This window comes from Balaenoptera ricei, chromosome 9 (assembly GCF_028023285.1).
Source record: "Balaenoptera ricei isolate mBalRic1 chromosome 9, mBalRic1.hap2, whole genome shotgun sequence".
In the NCBI taxonomy this organism is placed as follows: domain Eukaryota; kingdom Metazoa; phylum Chordata; class Mammalia; order Artiodactyla; family Balaenopteridae; genus Balaenoptera; species Balaenoptera ricei.
Window position 1 is genome coordinate 33,152,814 of NC_082647.1, and position 24,207 is coordinate 33,177,020.

Consider the following 24,207-nt stretch of genomic DNA (forward strand, 5'->3'; position numbering starts at 1 on the left):
CACATCAAAAAAAAAGTTTTTAAAAAACTACGATGAAAACAGAGCCAGGTTGTTTTGCCTGAGGCAACCCAACACTGGAGCCTACCTGGGCTCTTTGGTGTGGCTAATGACAGACTCTGGGAGGGCTCATGTCAAGGAGTACTTCCCAAAACTTCTGCTGCCAGTGTCCTTGTCCCCATGGTGAAACAGAGCCACCCCCTGCCTCTGCAGGAGACCTTCCAACACTAGCAGCCGTGTGGATGGAAGGCTCTTGGTGCTCCAGCCAGGCATCAGGGCTGTGCCTCTGAGGTGGGAGAGCCAACTTCAGGACACTGGTCCACAAGAGACCTCCCAGCTCCACATAATACCAAATGATGAAAATCTCCCAGAGATCTCCATCTCAACACCAAGACCCAGCTTCACTCAACGACCAGCAAGCTATAGTGCTGGACACCCTATGCCAAACAACTACCAAGACAGGAACACAGCCCCATCCATTAGCAAGGAGGCTACCTAAAATCATAATAAGGCCACAGACACCCCAAAACCCACCACCAGACGTGGACCTGCCCACCAGAAAGACAAGATCCAGCCTCATCCACCAGAACACAGGCACTAGTCCCCTCCACCAGGAAGCCTACACAACCCACTGAACCAACCTCAGCCACTGGGGACAGATACCAAAAACAACAGGAACTACGAACCTGCAGCCTGCGAAAAGGAGACCCCAAACACAGTAAGATAAGCAAAATGAGAAGACAGAAAAACACACAGCAGATGAAGGAGCAAGGTAAAAACACACCAGACCTAACAAATGAAGAGGAAATAGGCAGTCTACCTGAAAAAGAATTCAGAATAATTATAGTAAACATGATCCAAAATCTTGGAAATAGAATAGACAAAATGCAAGAAACATTTAACAAGGACGTAGAAGAACTAAAGAGGAACCAAGCAACGACAATAAATGAAATTAAAAATACTCTAGAAGGGATCAATAGCAGAATAACTGAGGCAGAAGAACGGATAAGTGACCTGGAAGATAAAATAGTGGAAATAACTACTGCAGAGCAGAATAAAGAAAAAAGAATGAAAAGAACTGAGGACAATCTCAGAGACCTCTGGGACAACATTAAACGCACCAACATTCTAATTATAGGGGTCCCAGAAGACAAAGAGAAAAAGAAAGGGACTGAGAAAATATTTGAAGAGATTATAGTTGAAAACTTCCCTAATATGGGAAAGGAAATAGTCAGTCAGGTCCAGGAAGCGCAGAGAGTCCCATACAGGATAAATCCAAGGAGAAACACGCCAAGACACATATTAATCAAACTATCAAAAATTAAATATAAAGAAAACATATTAAAAGCAGCAAGGGAAAAACAACAAATAACACACAAGGGAATCCCCATAAGGTTAACAGCTGATCTTTCAGCACAAACTCTGCAAGCCAGAAGGGAGTGGCAGGACATATTTAAAGTGATGAAAAAGAAAAACCTACAACCAAGATTACTCTACCCAGCAAGGATCTCATTCAGATTTGATGAAGAAATTAAAACATTTACACACAAGCAAAGGCTGAGAGAGTTCAGCACCACCAAACCAGCTTTACAACAAATGCTAAAGGAACTTCTCTAGGCAAGAAACACAAGAGAAGGAATACACCTACAATAACAAACTCAAAACATTTAAGAAAATGGGAATAGGAACATACATATCGATAATTACCTTAAATGTAAATGGATTAAATGCTCCCACCAAAAGACACAGAGTGACTGAATGGATACAAAAACAAGACCTGTGTATATGCTGTCTACAAGAGACCCACTTTAGACCTAGGGACACATACAGACTGAAAGTGAGGGGATGGAAAAAGATATTCCATGCAAATGGAAATCAAAAGAAAGCTGGAGTAGCTATACTCATATCAGATAAAATAGACTTTAAAATAAAGAATGTTACAAGAGACAAGGAAGGACACTACATAATGATCCAGGGATCAATCCAAGAAGAAGACATAACAATTATAAATATATATGCACCCAACATAGGAGCACCTCAATACATAAGGCAACTGCTAACAGCTATAAAAGAGGAAATCGACAGTAACACAATAATAGTGGGGGACTTTAACACTTCACTTACACCAATGGACAGATCATCCAAAATGAAAACAAATAAGGAAACAGAAGCTTTAAATGACACAATAGACCAGATAGATTTAATTGATATATATAGGACATTCCATCCAAAAACAGCAGATTACACGTTCTTCTCAAGTGCACACGGAACATTCTCCAGGATAGATCACATCTTGGGTCACAAATCAAGCCTCGGTAAATTTAAGAAAATTGAAATCATATCAAGCATCTTTTCTGACCACAACGCTATGAGATTAGAAATGAATTACAGGGAAAAAAATGTAAAAAAGACAAACACATGGAGGCTAAACAATACGTTACTAAATAACCAAGAGATCACTGAAGAAATCAAAGAGGAAATAAAAAAATACCTAGAGACAAATGACAATGAAAACACGACGACCCAAAACCTACGGGATGCAGCAAAAGCGGTTCTAAGAGGGAAGTTTATAGCTATACAAGCCTACCTAAAGAAACAAGAAAACTCTCAAGTAAACAATCTAACCTTACACCTAAAGAAACTAGAGAAAGAAGAACAAACAAAACCCAAAGTTAGCAGAAGGAAAGAAATCATAAAGATCAGAGCAGAAATAAATGAAATAGAAACAAAGAAAGCAATAGCAAAGATCAATAAAACTAAAAGTTGGTTCTTTGAGAAGATAAACAAAATTGATAATCCATTAGCCAGACTCATCAAGAAAAGGAGGGAGAGGACTCAAATCAATAAAATCAGAAATGAAAAAGGAGAAGTTACAACAGACACCGCAGAAATACAAAGCATCCTAAGAGACTACTACAAGCAACTTTATGCCAATAAAATGGACAACCTGGAAGAAATGGACAAATTCTTAGAAAGGTATAACCTTCCAAGACTGAACCAGGAAGAAACAGAAAATATGAACAGACCAATCACAAGTAATGAAATTGAAACAGTGATTAAAAATCTTCCAAAAAACAAAAGTCCAGGACCAGATGGCTTCACAGGTGAATTCTATCAAACATTTAGAGAAGAGCTAACACCCATCCTTCTCAAACTCTTCCAAAAAATTGCAGAGGAAGGAACACTCCCAGACTCATTCTATGAGGCCACCATCACCCTGATACCAAAACCAGACAAAGACACTACAAAAAAAGAAAATTACAGACCAATATCACTGATGAATATAGATGCAAAAATCCTCAACAAAATACTAGCAAACAGAATCCAACAACACGTTAAAAGGATCATACACCACGATCAAGTGGGATTTATCCCAGGGATGCAAGGATTCTTCAGTATAGCAAATCAATCAATGTGATACACCATGTTAACAAACTGAAGAATAAAAACTGTATGATCATCTCAATAGATGCAGAAAAAGCTTTTGACAAAATTCAACACCGATTTATGATAAAAACTCTCCAGAAAGTGGGCATAGAGGGAACCTACCTCAACGTAATAAATGCCATATATGACAAAGCCACAGCAAACATCATTCTCAATGGTGAATAACTGAAAGCATTTCCTCTAAAATCAGGAACAAGACAAGGATGTCCACTCTCACCACTATTATTCAACATAGTTTTGGAAGTCCTAGCCACAGCAATCAGAGAAGAAAAAAATAAAAGGAATACAAATTGGAAAAGAAAAGGTAAAACTGTCATTGTTTGCAGATGACATGATACTATACATAGAGAATCCTAAAGATGCCACCAGAAAACTACTAGAGCTAAACAATGAATTTGGTAAAGTTGCAGGATACAAAATTAATGCACAGAAATCTCTTGCATTCCTATACACTAATGATGAAATACCTGAAAGAGAAATTAAGGAAACACTCCCATTTACCACTGCAACAGAAAGAATAAAATACCTAGGAATACACCTACCTAGGGAGACAAAAGACCTGTATGCAGAAAACTATAAGACACTGATGAAAGAAATTAAAGATGATACCAACAGATGGAGAGATATACCATGTTCTTGGATTGGAAGAATCAACATTGTGAAAATGCCTGTACTACCCAAAGCAATCTACAGATTCAATGCAATCCCTATCAAATTACCAATGGCATTTTTTACAGAACTAGAACAAAAAAATCTTAAAATTTGTATGGAGACACAAAAGACCCCAAATAGCCAAAGCAGTCTTGAGGGCACAGAACGGAGCTGGAGGAATCAGACTCCCTAACTTCAGAATACACTACAAAGCTACAGTAATCAAGACAATATGGTACTGGCGCAAAAACCGAAACATAGATCAATGGAACAAGATAGAAAGCCCAGAGATAAACCCACGCACCTATGGTCAACTAATCTATGACAAAGGAGGCAAGGATATACAATGGAGAAAAGACAGCCTCTTCAATAAGTGGTGCTGGGAAAACTGGACAGGTACATGTAAAAGAATGAAATTAGAACATTCCCTAACACCATACACAAAAATAAAGTCAAAATGGATTAGAGACCTAAATGTAAGACCAGACACTATAAAACTCTTAGAGGAAAACATAGGAACAACACTCCTTGACATAAATCACAGCAAGATCTTTTTTGATCCACCTCCTAGAGTAATGGAAATAAAAACAAAAATAAACAAATGGGACCTAATGAAACTTCAAAGCTTTTGCACAGCAAAGGAAACCATAAACGAGATGAAAAGACAACCCTCAGAATGGGAGAAAATAGTTACAAATGAATCAATGGACAAAGGATTAATCTCCAAAATATATAAACAGCTCATGCAGCTGAATATTAAAAAAACAAACAACCCAATCCAAAAATGGGCAAGACCTAAATAGACATTTCTCCAAAGAAGACATACAGATGGCCAAGAAGCACATGAAAAGCTGCTCAACATCACTAATCATTAGAGAAATGCAAATCAAAACTACAATGAGGTATCCCCTCACACCAGTAAGAATAGGCAGCATCAGAAAATCTACAAACAACAAACGCTGGAGAGGCTGTGGAGAAAAGGGAACCCTCTTGCACTGTTGGTGGGAATGTAAATTGATGCATTCACTATGGACAACAGTATGGAGGTTCCTTAAAAAGCTAAAAATAGAACTACCATATGACCCAGTAATCCCACTACTGGGCATATACCCAGAGAAAACCATAATTCCAAAAGACACATGCACCCCAATGTTCATTGCAGCACTATTTACAATAGCCAGGTCATGGAAGCAACCTAAATGCCCATCAACAGACGAATGGATAGAGAAGTTGTGGTACACATATACAATGGAATATTACTCAGCCATAAAAAGGAACGAAATTGGGTCATTTGTTGAGACGTGGATGGATCTAGAGACTGTCATACAGAGTGAAGTAAGTCAGAAGGAGAAAAAGAAATATCATATATTAACGCATATATGTGGAACCTAGAAAAATGGTACAGATGAACCAGTTTGCAGAGCAGAAATTGAGACACAGATGTAGAGAACAAACGTATGGACACCAAGTGGGGAAAGCAGCGGTGAGGTGGTGGTGGTGGTGGTATGAAGTGAGCGATTGGGATTGACATGTATACACTGATGTGTATAAAATTGATGACTAATAAGAATCTGCTGTATAAAAATTGAAGAATTTTTTTAAAACCCCACATTTCTTCACTAGAGGGTGCTGTGTAAGCATTCAATACTTTTAAGAGTGTAATCTCCCTTATATTTATTTATTTGCTGGAAAATTGGATTTTCAGATCCCCTGATTTATGAAAAGCTTTCATGTTTCTTTACTTTCAAAACAACACTGATGGTATTGTGTATGGTAAAGTTCATGGCTTTGAAGAACTGTTAAGGGCAGCATTGACACAGTTTCTTTTCTTCCTCCTCTGTAGGAGACTTATGACTCCCATCATGTATGCTGCACGGAATGGTCACCCTCAGGTTGTTGCTCTCCTTGTTGCTCATGGAGCAGAAGTTAATACCCAGGATGAGAATGGCTATACTGTGAGAACCGATTGTACAGTGTTCCATTTTATCTCTAGGACATTGATATCTTATTATCAGTAGTCCACAAGGAAGGTTTTTTAATAAGTAAAATTATAGAAGGGCTGGGATGTAATTGCTGTTCAGTGAAGAAAAGCAACAGCTTAAATGGGAAAAAAGAAATTATCTGCTTCTCTTGGTCCTCACCCTTGACACAAGAAATTGTAACACACAACAAAGCCTGGATTCTGGAATACAAATAGAATTCTTTTTTGTAGAAAACAGTTCTGTGATTGGCAGATAAATCGTTTTATTCTTTAACATCACTTGTCTGTGTAAAACATTATTTGGTCTTACAAAATCAGTGAACACGGCAGTCTGCTTTGCAATTACAACTTTGGAAATAGGTTTACATTATACTGTCAAATGATGAGATTGCATCATTCCATTAATTAACCATGTTCACTTTTTTATTGTGCCATAAATACTGTTGAAAAGTTTTCCCCTCTGTGTCATATACACTCCCTCTCTTTAAACAGTCTTCTTTTTCCCCCACTTACAGGCTTTAACATGGGCAGCATGTCAGGGTCATAAAAATGTAGTTTTGAAGTTGCTTGAACTTGGAGCTAATAAAATGATACAAACCAAAGATGGAAAGACACCAAGTGAGATTGCAAAAAGAAATAAACATCTAGAGGTATCCTGTTATTAAACTAATTTTTCTTAGTCTACATTATTGTTTGTAAAACTTTTGTTAGAACTCACTACTAAAATAATAGTATATCTGGCTATTATTAAATGTTTCAATGTGTAATTTTCTTCCAGCCAGGTAATGAAAACTTTATTTTACTAGAGTATTTATCTTTCACTAAATAAGAGGCATTTATAATATGGTAATTTAAAAACTATATAAAGGGATAATAAAGTCTTATCTAGCCCTAGAAATAAAATTGTAATAGACTGTTTAAACATTTCCAACTGGTTCAGATTTTCAAAAATTAATTAGTGTATTGACATAGCTAGTAAAATTTCAAAATTTGCACATGTAATTAAACTATTGTTTTTAAATTTTAATTAATACATATTAAACAATTTAAAAATTAAATCCTTTAAGCTACATTTACCTCTGTACATTTGACAAGGTATGTAATAAATTGATAACATGCTTGGGTATATGATTTACTATCATTCAGATGTTAAGGTCAATAATAAATATTTGCCATACATTAAATTATTTTATTGATATAAACTTTTGGTCTGAATATTAAAGCTTTCAGCCAAAGGTGTGTAATTTCTAAGCAAGGATCAAATATAGTACAACTGTAAATCTAAGTTATATAGTTCAAGATCTTCTAAAACTGAGTTTCTGAATTTGAAAACTTGTAACATTCCGAAGGTTCCATCATATAATACTCAGACCATGCCATTTCTGTTGCATGTAAAATAACTTCCTCTATTTTTAAGCAGCCTATAAACATGCCTATCATTTTATAACTCAGATCTACATTTCCAAAATTATTCTAGTGTAAATGCTAATCCCTGAAGCCCTGTGAAACTTTAAAAAGAAATTAACAGTTTTTCTCCTAAGCTTTGGAAATTTGAAAACGTTTAATTAATATACTGCATCATTAAATTTAGGGTAGATGACAGTGAATTTGACATACTAAGAAATTTATGAACATCAAAGATTATTTTGAGTCATAAATTGTTTCTTGAAGTGAGATTTGATTTTGTATCTTGGCTGATTATATGACTTAAACTTGGCTTGCTAAAAATTTAGAACTAAGAAGTTTGAAAACTAAGAAATTTCACATCTCTTTAAGGTGTACAGTTGAGATTTGTATACCTTAGTCATGCTTCTTACTCTTTCTCTATTTAAAAATGTATTTAAAATACTAACTTAGTTTTTCTGATTCACTTACCAAAATGGAATTTTTAGTTTTGTTTTATATCTTGTTGAAAATATTATTAATTACTATCTTGCTTTAATTTTTACTGTAACTTTTTTCAGATCTTCAACTTTCTTTCCTTGACTTTAAATCCTTGGGGAGGAAAGCTTCAACAGCTAACTAAAGAAGAGACTATTTGTAAACTACTGAGAACAGATTCTGATCAAGAAAAAGATCACATATTTAGGTAACATAGCATGTTTCTGTTCAACACAATACCTATAAATGAGTAAAAATTGTGCATGTTTTTTATTACTTATAGTAAATGTGATGACTTATTTAAAATATATATTTTAAACTTTTATGAGCATTTAAAAATATTACTTAGAAATGTCTGAATTTTAAGTGCTTTGTTCTCCAGAATTTTAGAAAAATTTGATATACATGTACTAACAGTAATGAGAATAATTTTTTACTTTAAATAAAATATCAACAATACAGTTTATTTCTAAAAGGTTCTAAGATTATATTTTTGTTAGTGTTCAAACTAGATTGCATCTTGCTCTCTAATTCTTTATAGCAGATTTCTGATTTTATAAGCTAAAAATAAAAATACATTTCTTCCCCTGAACACAGTTGTTCAGTACGTGACCACAACATTATCCTCTACTTACCTACATTTAAAATAGTTAGTAAATTTTTACTTCCTGCAATTAAAGAGATGTTCACGTACAGACCTCTCACAAGGAATACAGTTGACCCTTGAACAATTCCGGGGGTTAGGGGCGCTCACCCTGCCCTTGGAAAATCTCTGTCCAAGGTTCCTCCATCTCTGCTGTTCCACATCTGTGGATTCAACTAACCACGATTGTGTAGTACTATAGTATTTACTATTGAAAAAAATCCATGTGTAAGTGGACCTGCACAGTTCAAACTGTGTTGTTCAGGGGTCAGTTGTATAAATATTGGCAAATATTTTCCTTCTTAGGAAAAATGAGCTTCATTTTACTATCACCATTTTCTCTGTTTACTTAAATCTTCACTCAGGAAACCTTTCTTATTCCTTTGTATAACATAGGTCTAGTGGGTAAATTTGCAAATATAGGCATACCTCAGAGATATTGGTGTTCAGTTCCAGACCACCACAATAAAGCAAATATCACAATAAAGTGAGTTATGCAAATTTAAAAGTTATGTTTACACCATACTGTAGTCTATTAAGTGTGCAATAGCATTCTGTCTACAAAAACAATGTACATATATTAACTAAAAAAATACTTTATTGCTAAAAAATGGTAACCATCATCTGAGCCTTCAGCAAGTTGTAATAGCAACATCAAGAATCACCATAACAAATATAATAATGAGAAAGTTTGAAATATTTCAAGAATTACCAAAGTGTGACACAGAGACACGAAGTGAGCAAATACCGTTGGAGAAATGACACCAATAGACTTGGTTGACATAGGGTTGTCACAAACCTTCAATTTGTAAAAAACAATGTCTGCAGATAAAGCAATAAAGCAAAGCACAGTAAAATGATGTATGCCTGTATATTCTACATAGACTCATTCTTACTCATTCTTATTCTCATTCTCTCTCTGCATCATAAATATATATTTATTATTTGTGCACTGATAGTCTGTTCTGAAATTGACATTGCTATAAATATGTATAGTTCATATACAGCATTTGGAGATCTGGAAATATTTTTACATGGTCTTGGACTTGAACATATGACAGATTTACTGAAGGTAAGCTTTTGTTTAAGCTATGGTGAGTTATGTATGCATGTTTATTTGTTGGTTAACATAACATTAAATATTAACTCATAAGCATGCTTATGAAGGGGTGACAGATGCACTTTTCTCCATAATTTGTAGTATTGATACATCCCATTTTAAAATTATAAGCATTTTGAAAATTTATTATTATAGAAATTTACATAAATTAGAATCTGGCTTTTACCCACTGCCCAAAACATCACAGAACTCCTTGTACATCTAAGCCCTTAGTGTGTTTTTGCAGTTGCTGATCTTCCTGTATAGAATATTAGGAGAAGCATGATTTTAAACCAAACAAACCAGGTATCAGATTCTTGCTCTAATAATTATTAACTGAAATATGTCACTTAAATCTCCTTTTTTCTCATAAGGATGGTAATACCTAGTGTAGGATTGTCATAAATATTAAATTAGATCATATGTGAAGCACTGTTGTAGGTATTTTAGGCATGCATTATGGGATTTGAGCAGATGACAGTTATCAGCCATTTAGCTGATACTGCAGCAGTAAAGCACTATTTAAGACAGGCTCTCCTTAGGAACATGCACATTCGTTTAGGCAGTTTAGAATTGGGTTTCATTGTACAATCGTGAAACTTCCTATTTGAGAAATATTCAGTAAAACCAAATGTTATTAATATTATACAATTATAAATTTTAAAAATTCATAAAACAATTTCTGTCAAATTTTATAGAGCTGTTTTCTTTTTATGTAAGCAAATATAAGTTGTAATACTTTTCTTTGAATCTGGGAAACTAGCTATGTGTATATTTTTTTAGGTAATTATACATATTATTATACTCATTACTATCTACCCAGTAGTTGAAAGTTTTTAGGAGGGTAGCATATAACTGACTATATATGTACAGTTGCCTCCTTCCGCTTCTACTATTTCATTTATATTGAAAGGTGGCATTTTTTTCTTTTCTACAGGAAAGGGATATAACTTTAAGACATCTTTTGACCATGAGGAAAGATGAGTTTACAAAGGTTAGTATCAGTTTCAAAAACTCCAGACATTATCTTTCATATTTTTAATATTTTGAATGCTTTTATTTTCTATTTTAAAAATCCTACAGCTATAGACTGTGAGTGATCTTTTGCTAGGTTCCTCATTAGATATGATTATGGATAACCATATCTGAAATCTTCCATTACAATATTCAGTTGCCTTAAGAATATTTAAAGACTTACTTAAAAGCTTTTGCACAGCAAAGGAAACCATAAACAAGACGAAAAGACACCCGTCAGAATGGGAGAAAATATTTGCAAATGAAGCAACTGACCAAGGATTAATCTCCAAAATTTACAAGCAGCTCATACAGCTCAATATCAAAAAAACAAACAAACCAATCCAAAAATGGGCAGAAGACCTAAATAGACATTTCTCCAAAGAAGATATACAGATTGCCAACAAACACATGAAAGAATGCTCAACATCATTAATCATTAGAGAAATGCAAATCAAAACTACAATGACATACCAGCTCACACCATTCAGAATGGCCATCATCAAAAAATCTACAGACAATAAATGCTGGAGAGGGTGTGGAGAAAAGGGAACCCTCTTGCACTGGTGGTGGGAATGTAAATTTATACAGCCACTATGGACAACAGTATGGAGGTTCCTTAAAAAACTAAAAATAGAACTACCATATGACCCAGCAATCCCACTACAGGGCATATACCCTGAGAAAACCATAATTCAGAAAGAGTCACGTACCACAATGTTCATTGCAGCTCTATTTACAATAGCCAGGACATGGAAGCAACCTAAGTGTCCATCGACAGATGAATGGATAAAGAAGATGTGGCACATATATACAATGGAATATTACTCAGCCATAAAAAGAAATGAAATTGAGTTATTTGTAGTGAGGTGGATGGACCTAGAGTCTGTCATTCAGAGTGAAGCAAGTCAGAAAGAGAAAAACAAATACCGTATGCTAACACATATATATGGAATCTAAAAAAAAAAATGGTTATGAAGAACCTAGGGGCAGGATGGGAATAAAGACACAGACCTACTAAAGAATGGACTTGAGGACACGGGGAGGGGGAAGGGTAAGCTGGGACAAAGTGAGAGAGTGGCATGGACATATATACACTACCAAATGTAAAATAGATAGCTAGTGGGAAGCAGCCACATAGCACAGGGAGATCAGCTCAGTGCTTTGTGACCACCTAGAGGGGTGGGATAAGGAGTGTGGGAGGGAGGGAGACCCAAGAGGGAAGAGATATGGGGATATATGTATATGTATAGCTGATTCACTTTGTTATAAAGCAGAAACTAACACACCATTGTAAAGCAACTATACTCCAGTAAAGATGTTAAAAAAAAAAAAAGAATACTTAAAGACTTAGAGTTGGTTTTTGTTCCTTCAGATTAGTTATGACATCTCAACTAAAACTGGTGGTTTATTTCTAAATATGAAATAGATTTGTAAAACAGTATAAAACAGGTTACTTAGAAATAAGTGGTGGTTTTTTGTACATGTGGTTATAAACGTGTTCTTCAAATATTGCCTTTTACTAGGTTCTCAAAATGACCAAAACTTATTATTTTGCTAATGAGTATTATTAAGTAACAATTTGAAAATAGCTGTGGGAAATATCAGAGATACTTTAATAAGTAGGATACATAAAAAGGAATGATCTTCCTGTATGAGCACATTGGAAACTTGAAATCTTTAGCATCACTGAAAATCAAACCATACTACTACTTAGCTAAATCCAGGATAGAAAATTTAGTTAATACTAAAGGTAGAACATAGACAAAAAGACTTAATTCTCACTTAATCAGTGATAACATTTTAAATAATATTTTGAAGGAAAAATTGTTTTACTCTGGTTTTCTGGAAAGATTATATATTAAAATCTAGTAATTTGTTTTTAGAATCCATCACAATTGTTATATAATGAAAATTGACTATAGTCACTATATATCTAAATATTTTAGTGATGTAACCTTGTCAGTCCAGTTACAAGCAAACTTGTATATTTTTCAGTATGGTTTTTTTCTAATATGTATCTATTTTTTTCAAGATGTGAATTAATCAAGTAGAAAACTTCTTCAGTAATTTTGAATATTATTCAAGTATGACTACCTTATTGTACTTTAAAATCATTTCTACTTAGAATGGAATTACCAGTAGAGATCAGCAGAAAATTATGGCTGCTCTTAAAGAACTAGAGGTAGAAGAGATAAAATTTGGAGAATTACCTGAAGTGGCAAAGTTGGAAATCAGGTAAAATTAACTTACTGGTTTACATTAATACTGTTTAGAACCAACTTTCTTTTTTAGTTGAATTTTGATAATGTCCAAGTTATTTTACTTAATACCATCATTTTGCCAGGGATTTAGATAGTTCATTTTGCAATATACTGTGTTCTGAAATAGAAAGTACTTTATAAAGTCAGTTTTTACCAAGAAGCAAAACAATGCATCTTCTTAACTCACATAGAAATATTTTTGTTTTATTTTTTCATTGCATTTTGTTAAATGAGTTAATTAAAAGATCCTATGCTTTTCATAGTGTAGCTCTTACTCTCTTTAAATCATATAAATGTCAGATTGAAGATTCAAAGGGTAATATTTTTGCTTAGGGCAATAAGAAAGCATTTCTCATGTAGCTCAGCTCTATTTTCAGCCTTATTCTTTATGAAATTATGTTATCAATATATAAAGTTCATTTTCAATATTATAAACTTGTCAAACACTGATTAGTAGCAATATTAGTAATCTAAAATTTATTTTGAAAATAATGGTATTTGATTTTTTAAACATATTGTGGAACAGTAAATGATTTTTTTAACTTTTTATTTGAAATAATTTTAGATTCACAAGAAATTGCAGAGACGTACAGAAAGGTTCTATGTACCCTTCACCCAGTGTCACCCAGTGTACCCAGTTACCTTGCATAACTATAGTACAATATCAAAGCCAGAAAACTGACATTTTTCTGGTTTGTATTTGTATTTCATCAGTTATACATGTGCTCATTTGTCTGTGTGTGTATAGCTCTATGCAATTTTGTCATGTGTGTAGCTTCTCATAACCACTGCTACAATCAATATACTTAACATACCATCACCACAGTGCTACCACATACTACCCCTTCATAGCTCCCACCACCCCTCCCCCATCTCTAAAACTAGCAATCGATAATTTGTTATCCATCTTTATAATGTTATTTCATGAATGTTACATAAATGCAGTCGTACAGTATGTATCCATTTTTGATTGGCTTTTTTCAGTCAGCCTAATTTCCTTGAAGTTCATCCAAGTTATAGTCTATAAAATATAATACTTACAAGTGCAGTAGTATAGTGTAGCCTGCCTAACACTAACATTGCAACTATGAGAAACATTAATTAAACATAGGAATAATAAGTTTCCACACCATTTTAAAATTTAGATAAGTCTTCTAGGGGATAATTTAGATGATCCAGATTTCTTTAAAAATGTTATTGCAAAATTATTTCCCTTTCTCTAACTGTATCTCCTTTTAACAAGATGATCTATATTCAAAATAATGCCTCATCATTGTTTCAAAATAACATTGCATCTCTTAAATATTTAAGTACATTGTAAAGAATTTCAGTTGTGAGGACTTAAATCAGCAAACTTTGAGTCTCTTTGTTCATTTTCTTTACTTTTCTAATTTATTGCTTCTATGAAAGAATATTCTGAGTTCTACATGACTGAATTGCAAATTAAATTTTTTAATATAACTTATTTGTATGATGTCAGAGTTGCCTCTATGAATTTTCATTGTTGAGATTTAATAGGCTTAAAGAATGTACAGAATCCTCAATGGTTCACTTATTAAAACTGCTGAATTTTTTAAAAAATAAAACTGGCAGACATATATTTCAGGAATTTGACCTTATTATTAAATCACAGACTTTGTTTACATGCTGTTATGGAAAAGGTTTTACTTCCCATTTGTTCAAAGTCATTCTTTAAAGAAGAAATTAGTCATTAAGTCATAAGAAAACTAACAGCAGGAAAAGTTGAACTGATTGATTATAATCTTCTGGTAATGTGACTTCAAAAATTTCACTACTGATTTATTTTAAGATACTTTTCTTCTATGTGTTCAGTTTTATAAAGTAGTCTGTTACAGGAACACACATGCACAGTACATTTACTTTTTTCTACAGTTAGCCTTAGTATGTTTTCAGAATTAGAGAATGCAATCTAAAAATACTAATAACCATTTCATTACTACTTTGAGATATTTTGAACACAAATATTAAGTTTCACCCATGTCTTGACATTTTCAGCAGTTTCTGCCCAGACCTTTTCTCTGAGCCTCTCTGATATCTACTTAAATGTATCAAAAGCATCTCAAAATTATGTCTACTTAGGAAATGATTTCTCCTCCAAAAGAAATCTGTATAGATGCAAATTTTCACATAAAAAATACATTGTTCACATCTACTATTTATAAATATTCTAAACTTGGAAACTCTGAATATTTAACTTAAGGTGAATGGTTGGATTATATTACATCAGTATAATTATTTTATTCTGTCGTTTAAATTATTTTGAGACTTAATGTCATGGAAAAATACTCATAATAATATAAAAGGCAAATATAAAATGGAGTGTGAGGTGTAATGCCAGTTGTATATATGCATATGAAAAATACTAGAAGAAAATGTGTACTATAAGAAAATATTCTGTAAGAAAATAGTACCAGTCATTATCTTTGGGTGATAAAAGTATTGGTAATTTTAGTTTTTCCAGATAGTCTACAGTGAGCACATAGTACTTCTGTTTGGAGTACCTTTATTTAAAGTATAAATTTTATCCTAATACTTAACTTCACATTTTTAAAATATGGCCTGTTGTTTCAGTCAACTTACACTATGTTGTGCTGCAGTAACAAATAACTTCTAAATCTAAATGACTTACAGAAACAAAGTTTATTTCTTGATCGCCTATATCATGGATCAGCTGCAGTGAATCTCCTCCTTATTATTCTGAAAACAGGCTGGAGAAATAGCCCCACCTTGGACTGTTCAAAAGTTACATAGTCACTTCCAGTCATATTTTATTTGCCAAAGCAAGTCATATGGCCAAGCCTCTTGTCTTTGGGGCATGAAGTGTAATCCTCTGGCAGAGAGAGGCCTGGTAGTATTTGGCTCAGTAGAAAAGACATGACAATTTGATCAAATAATATAGTCTACCATACCTATACCATATTTGCTTATTTTGAAATCCTTAAATAAGTACAAAATTATCAGGGCTGCCATGTAAAGGTATGTAGGTTGTACAGCTCTGGGGTGGGGGCTGGGCAGCCAGTCACACAGTGTATGATGAAAGGCACACTTTTGAGTTGTGTTTTTTATAACTTGCCTATCCATATTCAGTGGCCCTGAAAATTATACATCACAAGAAAGGTATATATTTTCCTTTCATCCATTAAGACTAGTTAATTTTGTTAATAATAGTATTTGCTTAATCGAACTGAGTTGTTAACTTAGTCTTCCTTGAGAATAAGAGCTTGTAAGTTTATATTCCACATATATATGTGTGCTTTGACTATCTAGAATAATATACCTGCTGTCATTTTGAATGACAGTTCTCAATGGATCTTAATTTCCTTAAGAATCATTACATAAAAAATATATAGGGCATTAATGAATTACTCATTCAAGTACTTATTCTTTCATTGATAATAAATAAAATTTGAGTAAAGAGCACTAAAATATAAGTTTTAAGTATACCTTATATAAACACTACATGGAAACAGAAAAATTAATACAAGTAATGACTGCTGTTGTTTCGACAGAAAAATATGTTCAAGTTCTGTTCTTTCTCGAGCAAAGAGCAGAAAGAAAATGTAATAAAGAAGAATTATATTTATTTGGAAATGTTTTTATAAATACCGCTTTTGCTAGATAGAACAAGAGCTTATCTAAATTTTTTTATTTCAATTTGCTTTTATAAAGCAGTCATCAGATACTTTTCATAGTTGGTGACTTGATTATATATATTATATTTGTAAAGTTTAAAGTCTTTATTTTATATAAACTTTATTTTTCAATCTAATAGCTAAGAAAAAAGATTTCTTTTAAATTAAAATACTATATAAAAGTCATGTCTTAGAGAAAAGTTTGCTATTAAGTTTCATTAGAGGTTGTCCTTGCTTGCTTTTTATAACCATTCCTCCTAGAAACAGCATGAAAGAAACTTTGGACAGTGTATAGTCAAAACTTCTACCTATAAGAATTTCATTTGGACTCAGAAGTAGCTTTTGGTCCCATTGTATTAGTTTTTGTGTGAATTTTTATTATAATAGATACTGCTAAATAACTCTCCAGAAAGGTCATCTCACAAATTTGTCAATTCTTGATACTAATGATCTACCTAATTTTTGTCATTCCACTAGAATATAATGTCTTATTTTAATCCCATGTTTATTATCCATTTAAAATTTTCTTTTTTCTTTTCCTCTGAGTTACCTATTCTTATCCTTGGTCCCCTTTTCTATTTGGCTGTGTTAGTTTCTTTGTAGCTTTCACAGTAAATTGGCTTCTGTCTTTGAAACTAATCTAGTCAGCAGTATCTCTTCATTGTCGGAATCACTGGACTAATCCTAATTATTTAACATGCTTGACTTTTTTCCTCCTTCTTGAATCTATTCCCTTCATTACCTTTCATAACAGACCTTAACTCCTGCTTTTCTTTTTCTCAGGCTACTTTTCCTTTGATAGCTTTTTTCTTCTACCCCTATCAACTCTCCCCTCTTCACAATATGTATCTTTTTTCTTTGTGGTCCTCTCCATGACCATTGTTTTGATTTCTACTGGTGACCAAAATTATAAACATTTCTAATACTTCTGTGGTTTGTGCCTATATTCACAATTGAAGGAAAGACTGAAATTCTGTTAGAGGTTAGTGAAAATAAAGATGTAATTTTTCCCCATGTAAGTTCACCAACTCCCCGAATTCTGTGTAGCCTCATGAGGCTGTGGACACCAGGATAAGTACCTACAAGACTGACATTTTCTACTACTTACTGGTCATTGCCACCTCCATGTCTCATATCATTGCCATCATCATCATTATTAAGTTTGTTTAAATGCCATATATGTACTAGACAAAATGCTAGGTGCTTTTCATATGTTATCTCCTTCAGTCCTCCTGACACTCCTGTTACCTCAGTTCTAGAGATACGGAAATATTTGGCTGAAGATTAGGTTTGCCCAAGATCATAAAGCTGTGGAAGCTGAATTCAGACTCAGGTCTTCCTGACACTAGAGTCTGTGTTCTTAATTATTATGCTATATTGCTTTCCCTTCACCCCACTTCTTTCTCCACCACCCACCCCCAAATTCACTTCCCTGCTTGGTAGTGCCATCTTCCACTGAAACCAAAGAACTTAGAATAACCCTAAACCTTTCCTTTTCTTTTCCGTACAATCCATCACCAACTTTTTCAGTTTATTCTCCTAAACATTTCTTAAACTAGTCTCCTAATTATTCTATTTCCACTTTTTGTTTTCCTTTAATCCACACCACTCCCCAAATAAACTTTCTCATACGAAAATCTGATTTTCTACTTTCCTGTTTAAAATTCTTTAGTAACTGTACATTATCCAAAAGATAATATTCCATTCCTTAGCATGTCACAAAAGTTCCTTAAACAAGTGATCCCGTACAGCCTCTTTTCTTACGACTTTCCCATAATTGTGCTTTAGTTATACCTTGGAGACCTCCTACCCCTGTTCTTTCGCACCTGCTATTCTCTCCGTCCAGAATCTCTTTTCTTCCTTACCTACTTGACAAACGTATTTTTAAGCTCCAGACTCAGTTCAAGTATGAACTCTGAAGCATAACTAAATCCCTGTTCCCATTATACCAGGTTCATTATGTCTGAGTTTTAGATGTCTCAACTATAAACTACTGTTAATAACATCTACCTTACAGGAGTTGTTGGGAAGAATTTAAAAAATAATAAATGTAAAATAACTAGTGCAGTGCCTTCGCATAATAGACATTCAAATATTGGCACTTTTATGTTCCTTCTTCATGTGTCTCTGTGAATAACAATGTTATAATTCTATGTCTGCTTCTCATCCTGAACTTGGAGATCCTCAAGATTGGACGCTTCGTTTTCTTTGTATGCTCAAAGTCTATTTCACTTGCTAATACAAATTAACTATTCTACAAATATTTTTTTAAAGAATCTAATAAATGTTATGACTAGACATTGAATAACTAGCCAAGTAAAATGGAGTAAATTGTTCATATTAGTGATTCCTTTTTATTTCCTCTCTTTAGTGGTGATGAGTTCCTCAGCTTTCTTCTGAAATTAAACAAACAGTGTGGCCATTTAATAACAGCTGTACAGAACATTATTACTGAGTTGCCTGTAAATTCTCAGAAGGTATTCTACAAAAGTTATTAAATGAAGAAAAGTATGAATGCTGGAGAACATTCCAGATAAGTTAATGATAACTCAATAAACTGTAATGATCCGGTAAAACTATATCTTCTGTAAAATCACCTAAGATCTAAATAAGTCAACTTATTTAATATTACTTTTTTATACTAATTAATTGAAAAACTTTGTGTTCTAGCCCTCAAGAAAAGGAAAATGAGTCAGACCAAAAGTTAAACTGATCTGTGTATTGAACTTACCATTTGTTCTTAAAGGGAATTTAATTGTTTAAAATATAAAGTGACAGGAGAACCAAGTGAAAGCTGAAACAAAACAGTGTGTTGAGTGTTATTAAAAACCATATCAATATAAGGATTTTTTAATGAAGGAAATTTTAAATAGAGAAAGTGTAAGTGACCTGTAAAAGCAAACTTGTTTTGTCAAGTTTTTCATGTGATTTGGTTTTAGCTATTTGTATACAGTGAAAAATATTTAATGCACTTGTTTTCCTATGATTTTTATATAACACTAATATGGGAATCATGTCATTCTTAAAACCTTCATGACTTTATTCACCATAAATATTTTTATTACTAATATTAGTCTCCATAGTGATATATATGTATATTTAATAAATGCATTCAGGAAACTGATTTGACTATTTATATAAAAATACTGAGTTCTTTTGGTGTCAGGATTTATCCTGAATAAAAAAATGCTTTTCAGTTATATAATTTAGTTTAATGTTTGATAATGTTGTATACTTTTTGTGGATATAAAGTTGTGAAAAGTTGCTTTCCATTCTTTAAAATGTAACTTTTGAAAATATTAACAGATAGTACTAGAATGGGCTTCTCCCCGGAATTTTACTTCAGTTTGTGAAGAACTGGTTAGTAATGTTGAAGACTTGAATGAAGAGGTCTGCAAACTAAAAGACTTAATTCAGAAGGTATTTAAATATTTAAAATTAAAAAGGGGGAAGATTATTTACAGCATAATATGTTAGACAATGAAGCAGTTCTGACAAGAGCAACTTAAGCTCCCACTAGACAGGTGGAGAAAGGACAGTTTCCAAAGGAAGAAATATACATAGGAAACAAACTTTGTTGGTCATTAATGAAATGCATACTGAAAGAACAGTGATGTATCATTTTCATCCTATAAATTAGCAGGGAGTGTATTAGCCTACCCATCACTGGTTATATTCACCAAACTAGTATTTTCATGTGAGAGTGATGTCTAAACCACTTTCAAAAACAGTTTGGCAAGGACCATAAAAATATTTGTATCTTTAATAGTACTAGTTTAATGATTCCAAAATTATATGTACATAAATGTCCTATACGAGAATGATTTAATAAATTATGGTATAACCATTTCGTATAATGATATGCAGCCAGTTGAAAAATATAATGAAAAGTATATATCAACTTGTTAAAGATAAGAAGTTCTATTTCTAATTTTTATTTACATATATAAATGTGAATATAAAAAAACTACCAAAAATGAAATGTGATTAGCTCTGTTAATGAGGTAGGGTTGTGGATAAAATATTCCTTCTATTTTCTAGACTTTTTTTTTTTTTTTTTTTGGCTGCATTGGGTCTTCGTTGGGGCACACGGGCTTTCTTTAGTTGCGACGAGCGGGGGCTACTCTTCGTTGTGGTGCGCGGGCTTCTCATTGTGGTGGCTTCTCTTGTTGCAGAGCACGGGCTCTAGGTGCGTGGGCTTCAATAGTTGTGGCACACGGATTTAGTTGCTCCGCGGCATGTGGGATCCTCCCAGACCAGGGCTCGAACCTGTGTCCCCTGCATTGGCAGGTGGATTCTTAACCAATGCGCCACCAAGGAAGCCCCTTCTAGACTTTTTATAGTATCTTTTATAATTTAACTTTTTAAAAGAGTATGGGCTTTTTTGGTTCTTGTTCCTATACTCATATAGAAGTATGTATTTGGTTTAAGGACAGGTGATTTTTTCCCCCTTCAAGAAAACTGGCTATAACAAAATCTAAGCTGCTAAAATAGAGAACTCTGTTGAAGGTAGATAATAAAGGGCAACACTTTCACTTGACTAAAGAACTCATTTATGAGTCTCCACGTCTAATAAATATATTTGATATCGATAAAGTTTTTGTGAAATATCTGATGTGAACATTAGATTAGGCGTTAAATTTTTATAGCATCAACCCATATGTCATTTAATATTTTCATTAGTATTTTATCAAAAAAGTTATTTTCTTCAAAATAAACTTTATACATGTTCCAGGTAATTTGTCATTCTAGCTATTAACATATGTTCAGTCAAAAGGAGTCTTTTTTAAAAATGAGCAGAAAATTGTGAAGCAAATTCTACAAAATTATAGGGGGATAAAGACATTTAAAATAAGGCAAATGAGCAATATATTTCACATTTTTTGTAGACGATAACTCCTTTCCAGAGAAAGGCATCTTAGAAGTTGTATTATCTCTGACATTTATTCATTCAACAAACCTAAGAGTGCCTCCTGTATGTCAGGCAACTGTGCTACACATTAGTTTCCTAACTATTCTCTCTACTTCCACTTTGTGTTCCTTTAATACACACCACTCCCCAAATGAACTTTCTCATGCAAAAATATGATTTTATACTTTCTGAACTTGCTGACAACATGAAAATTATAGCACCATTCATCTTCACTATATCCATCATCTAGAAGAATTGAAGGGAAATGGTATTGATTTTACTTATTAGCATGGTGTTTTTCATGGGGATGCAAGAGAAATTTGGAAGGATTTGTGTAAAGATACTTCCTGCAAAGCATCAACCTTTAATGTTTAGTGTAAGAAATTCCCTAAGACATCTTTGTCTCAGGATTGGTAATTATTTGTTTTCTCCAAGATGAACTAAAAACATTTGGGGAGGTGGGGTGGAGGATTAAGATGAAATTAGAGAGAACACCCAGATTTTTCTTAAAGAGATGAAATTAAGAAACACTGCTTTCAGAGTGTAACTTTGACTCGAAAACATGAACAATTCAATCAGGTACCATAATATTTATTTTAATAAAGTATACCTATAGAGAAAAATTTCAGCTTTCTTTAGCTAAATGGAAGGTTGTTTTTCTTTGGTCTTTTCTACCTTGAATCTATATATTTCTATGTAAAGACTGGCCTGGAAAACATATTTATTGGTTCATAATAACAGCAGATATAGTTTTTTGGGCAGGAACGTCTTAATTTTGCAGCAAGCCTGTGCATTGGGTTTTCTTTGGATTAGTCTTAAACAAGTAATAATCACCAAATAAGATTTTATTTAGAGAACTATGAGGCTTCCAGATTTGGGAGTATGGTATCATGCCTCTTAAGCTTATGATATTTTAGAGTTTACCAATAATAACAGAAGGGATTTTTTAAAAGAAACATATGAGCTATCGTAGATAAGTATATGGAGGTAACAAAGAGAGAGGGTGGGAGAGGTCAAGGCCAGACTCTAACACCACATCATTCTCTTTCAAACCAACACACTGACAGGCTCCTGTCAGAAAGGGTCATTCTAAGTAATTGGTTAATAAAAGGAATGACTGTCTCAGGATTCAGTAAATGGAGCATCAGTGTCAAAAAGGAATCTGTTGCTGAATGAAGCCATTTGGAAGTTAGACCAAGAATACAGGATTAATGAGATTGGCATTGAAGTCCATCTTCTACTATAAATTTGAAATTAATTTTGCAGGGTTTTTTAATTAAATATTTACACTGTAGATTTGAGAAGTAGTTATTTTTGCTAATGTTGAAAGTATGTCACCACTCCAGCACAGGATGTTTCTAGTAAATATCACTCTGTAAATGTGCCTGATTCTTTTTATCTTTCAAGGATCTTTTGGTTTCTGCTGGTTCTCCCTCTTCTGCCTCTCCCCAGCAACTATCTCCTCCCTCTCCCTCCCTCCTCCCCCTCTCCCTCTCTCTCTCTCTCTCTCTCTCTCTCTCTCTCTCTCTCACACACACACACACACACACACACACACACACACGAGTTGAGAGGCCTTCTTTAGCAAGAAAGTTCTATGTATAGGAATTTAGAAACTGACTGGGTCATGTACTTTCATTGTTGAGAAGTGCAAAAAGAACCACTGAAATTTTTGTTAACATTTGTTCCTGCAAATATATTTAAATAAAGGATTATACTTCTAGTGTTAGCATCGAATCTTCTAGTTTTTGTTGAATTTCATGTACTGTAGGTATGCCATAACAATACTTTTTTTTATAAGGTTCACTTTTTTTGTAAGAAATCAGTTGATATTTAATACAAAGGAAACAATGACTCTCATTCCTTATAGGTAGAAATAGAAACTTTAACATTAAAGGAACTTTATCTCCTGACATAAAAACATGTTTTTAAAATGTAATAATCTATAGAAGCATTTATTTTTAATGTAAAACTAATAATCTACTACAGTGGGATCCTGGTTGAAAGAAAGACTGTCTTTTAAGATTTTGAATCTTTACTTTAAATCTTCCATGGGAATCTTGCATTTAGACTACATCTAAATCAAGTGATTAACATGGATATTTTGATATTCTTTAAAATCAAAGATATTTTTATTTTCACTGTACTGCACATTAACTTTTTCCTTTTTCCCATACTAAACATTAGTTGCAAAATGAACGAGAAAATGATCCAACTCGTATACCGTTAATGGAAGAAGTATCTACATGGAATAGTAGAATTTTGAAGAGGACGGCTATTACAGTATGCGGATTTGGGTTTCTTCTTTTCATTTGCAAGCTAACTTTTCAGAGGAAATAACCCTAATATTTGTTTTGAGTAATTATGTATATCTTACTCAAATTACCTAAAAATGTTGCTTTTAACTGTTCGTGGCACAGTATAACTACATTCTTTGCCAACACTCCATAGGAAAAATTATGATAGCTTACTGCAGAATGTTTTTCTTTAGAAAATGTTTTGTCAGTTTGAGTTGACAATATAATTTGTTATATTTTTATGTTAACTTTGATCAAGCAGTAAATTATAAGTGATTCTTAAGTTTCATCCTATCCTATGACTCTAATAAATCACATTTAAAATAAATAAAAGTTTTATCTAATATTCTCTGACATTTATAAAAGTG

The 24,207-nt window shown here is 33.2% G+C and overlaps 1 protein-coding gene across 1 annotated transcript in view; it reads left to right on the forward strand.

Annotated features, from left to right (window-relative positions):
- Positions 1-23,882, forward strand: part of ASZ1 (ankyrin repeat, SAM and basic leucine zipper domain containing 1) — an 83,845-nt gene extending 59,963 nt beyond the window's left edge. Inside the window, exons 5-13 of the mRNA XM_059932679.1 lie at positions 5,939-6,050; positions 6,592-6,726; positions 8,041-8,165; positions 9,597-9,672; positions 10,637-10,693; positions 12,842-12,951; positions 19,002-19,107; positions 19,937-20,050; positions 23,730-23,882. Of these exons, the coding sequence (XP_059788662.1) occupies positions 5,939-6,050; positions 6,592-6,726; positions 8,041-8,165; positions 9,597-9,672; positions 10,637-10,693; positions 12,842-12,951; positions 19,002-19,107; positions 19,937-20,050; positions 23,730-23,882 (988 nt within the window). The remainder of the gene's footprint in view (positions 1-5,938; positions 6,051-6,591; positions 6,727-8,040; positions 8,166-9,596; positions 9,673-10,636; positions 10,694-12,841; positions 12,952-19,001; positions 19,108-19,936; positions 20,051-23,729) is intronic.
- Positions 23,883-24,207: the final 325 nt, after the last annotated feature.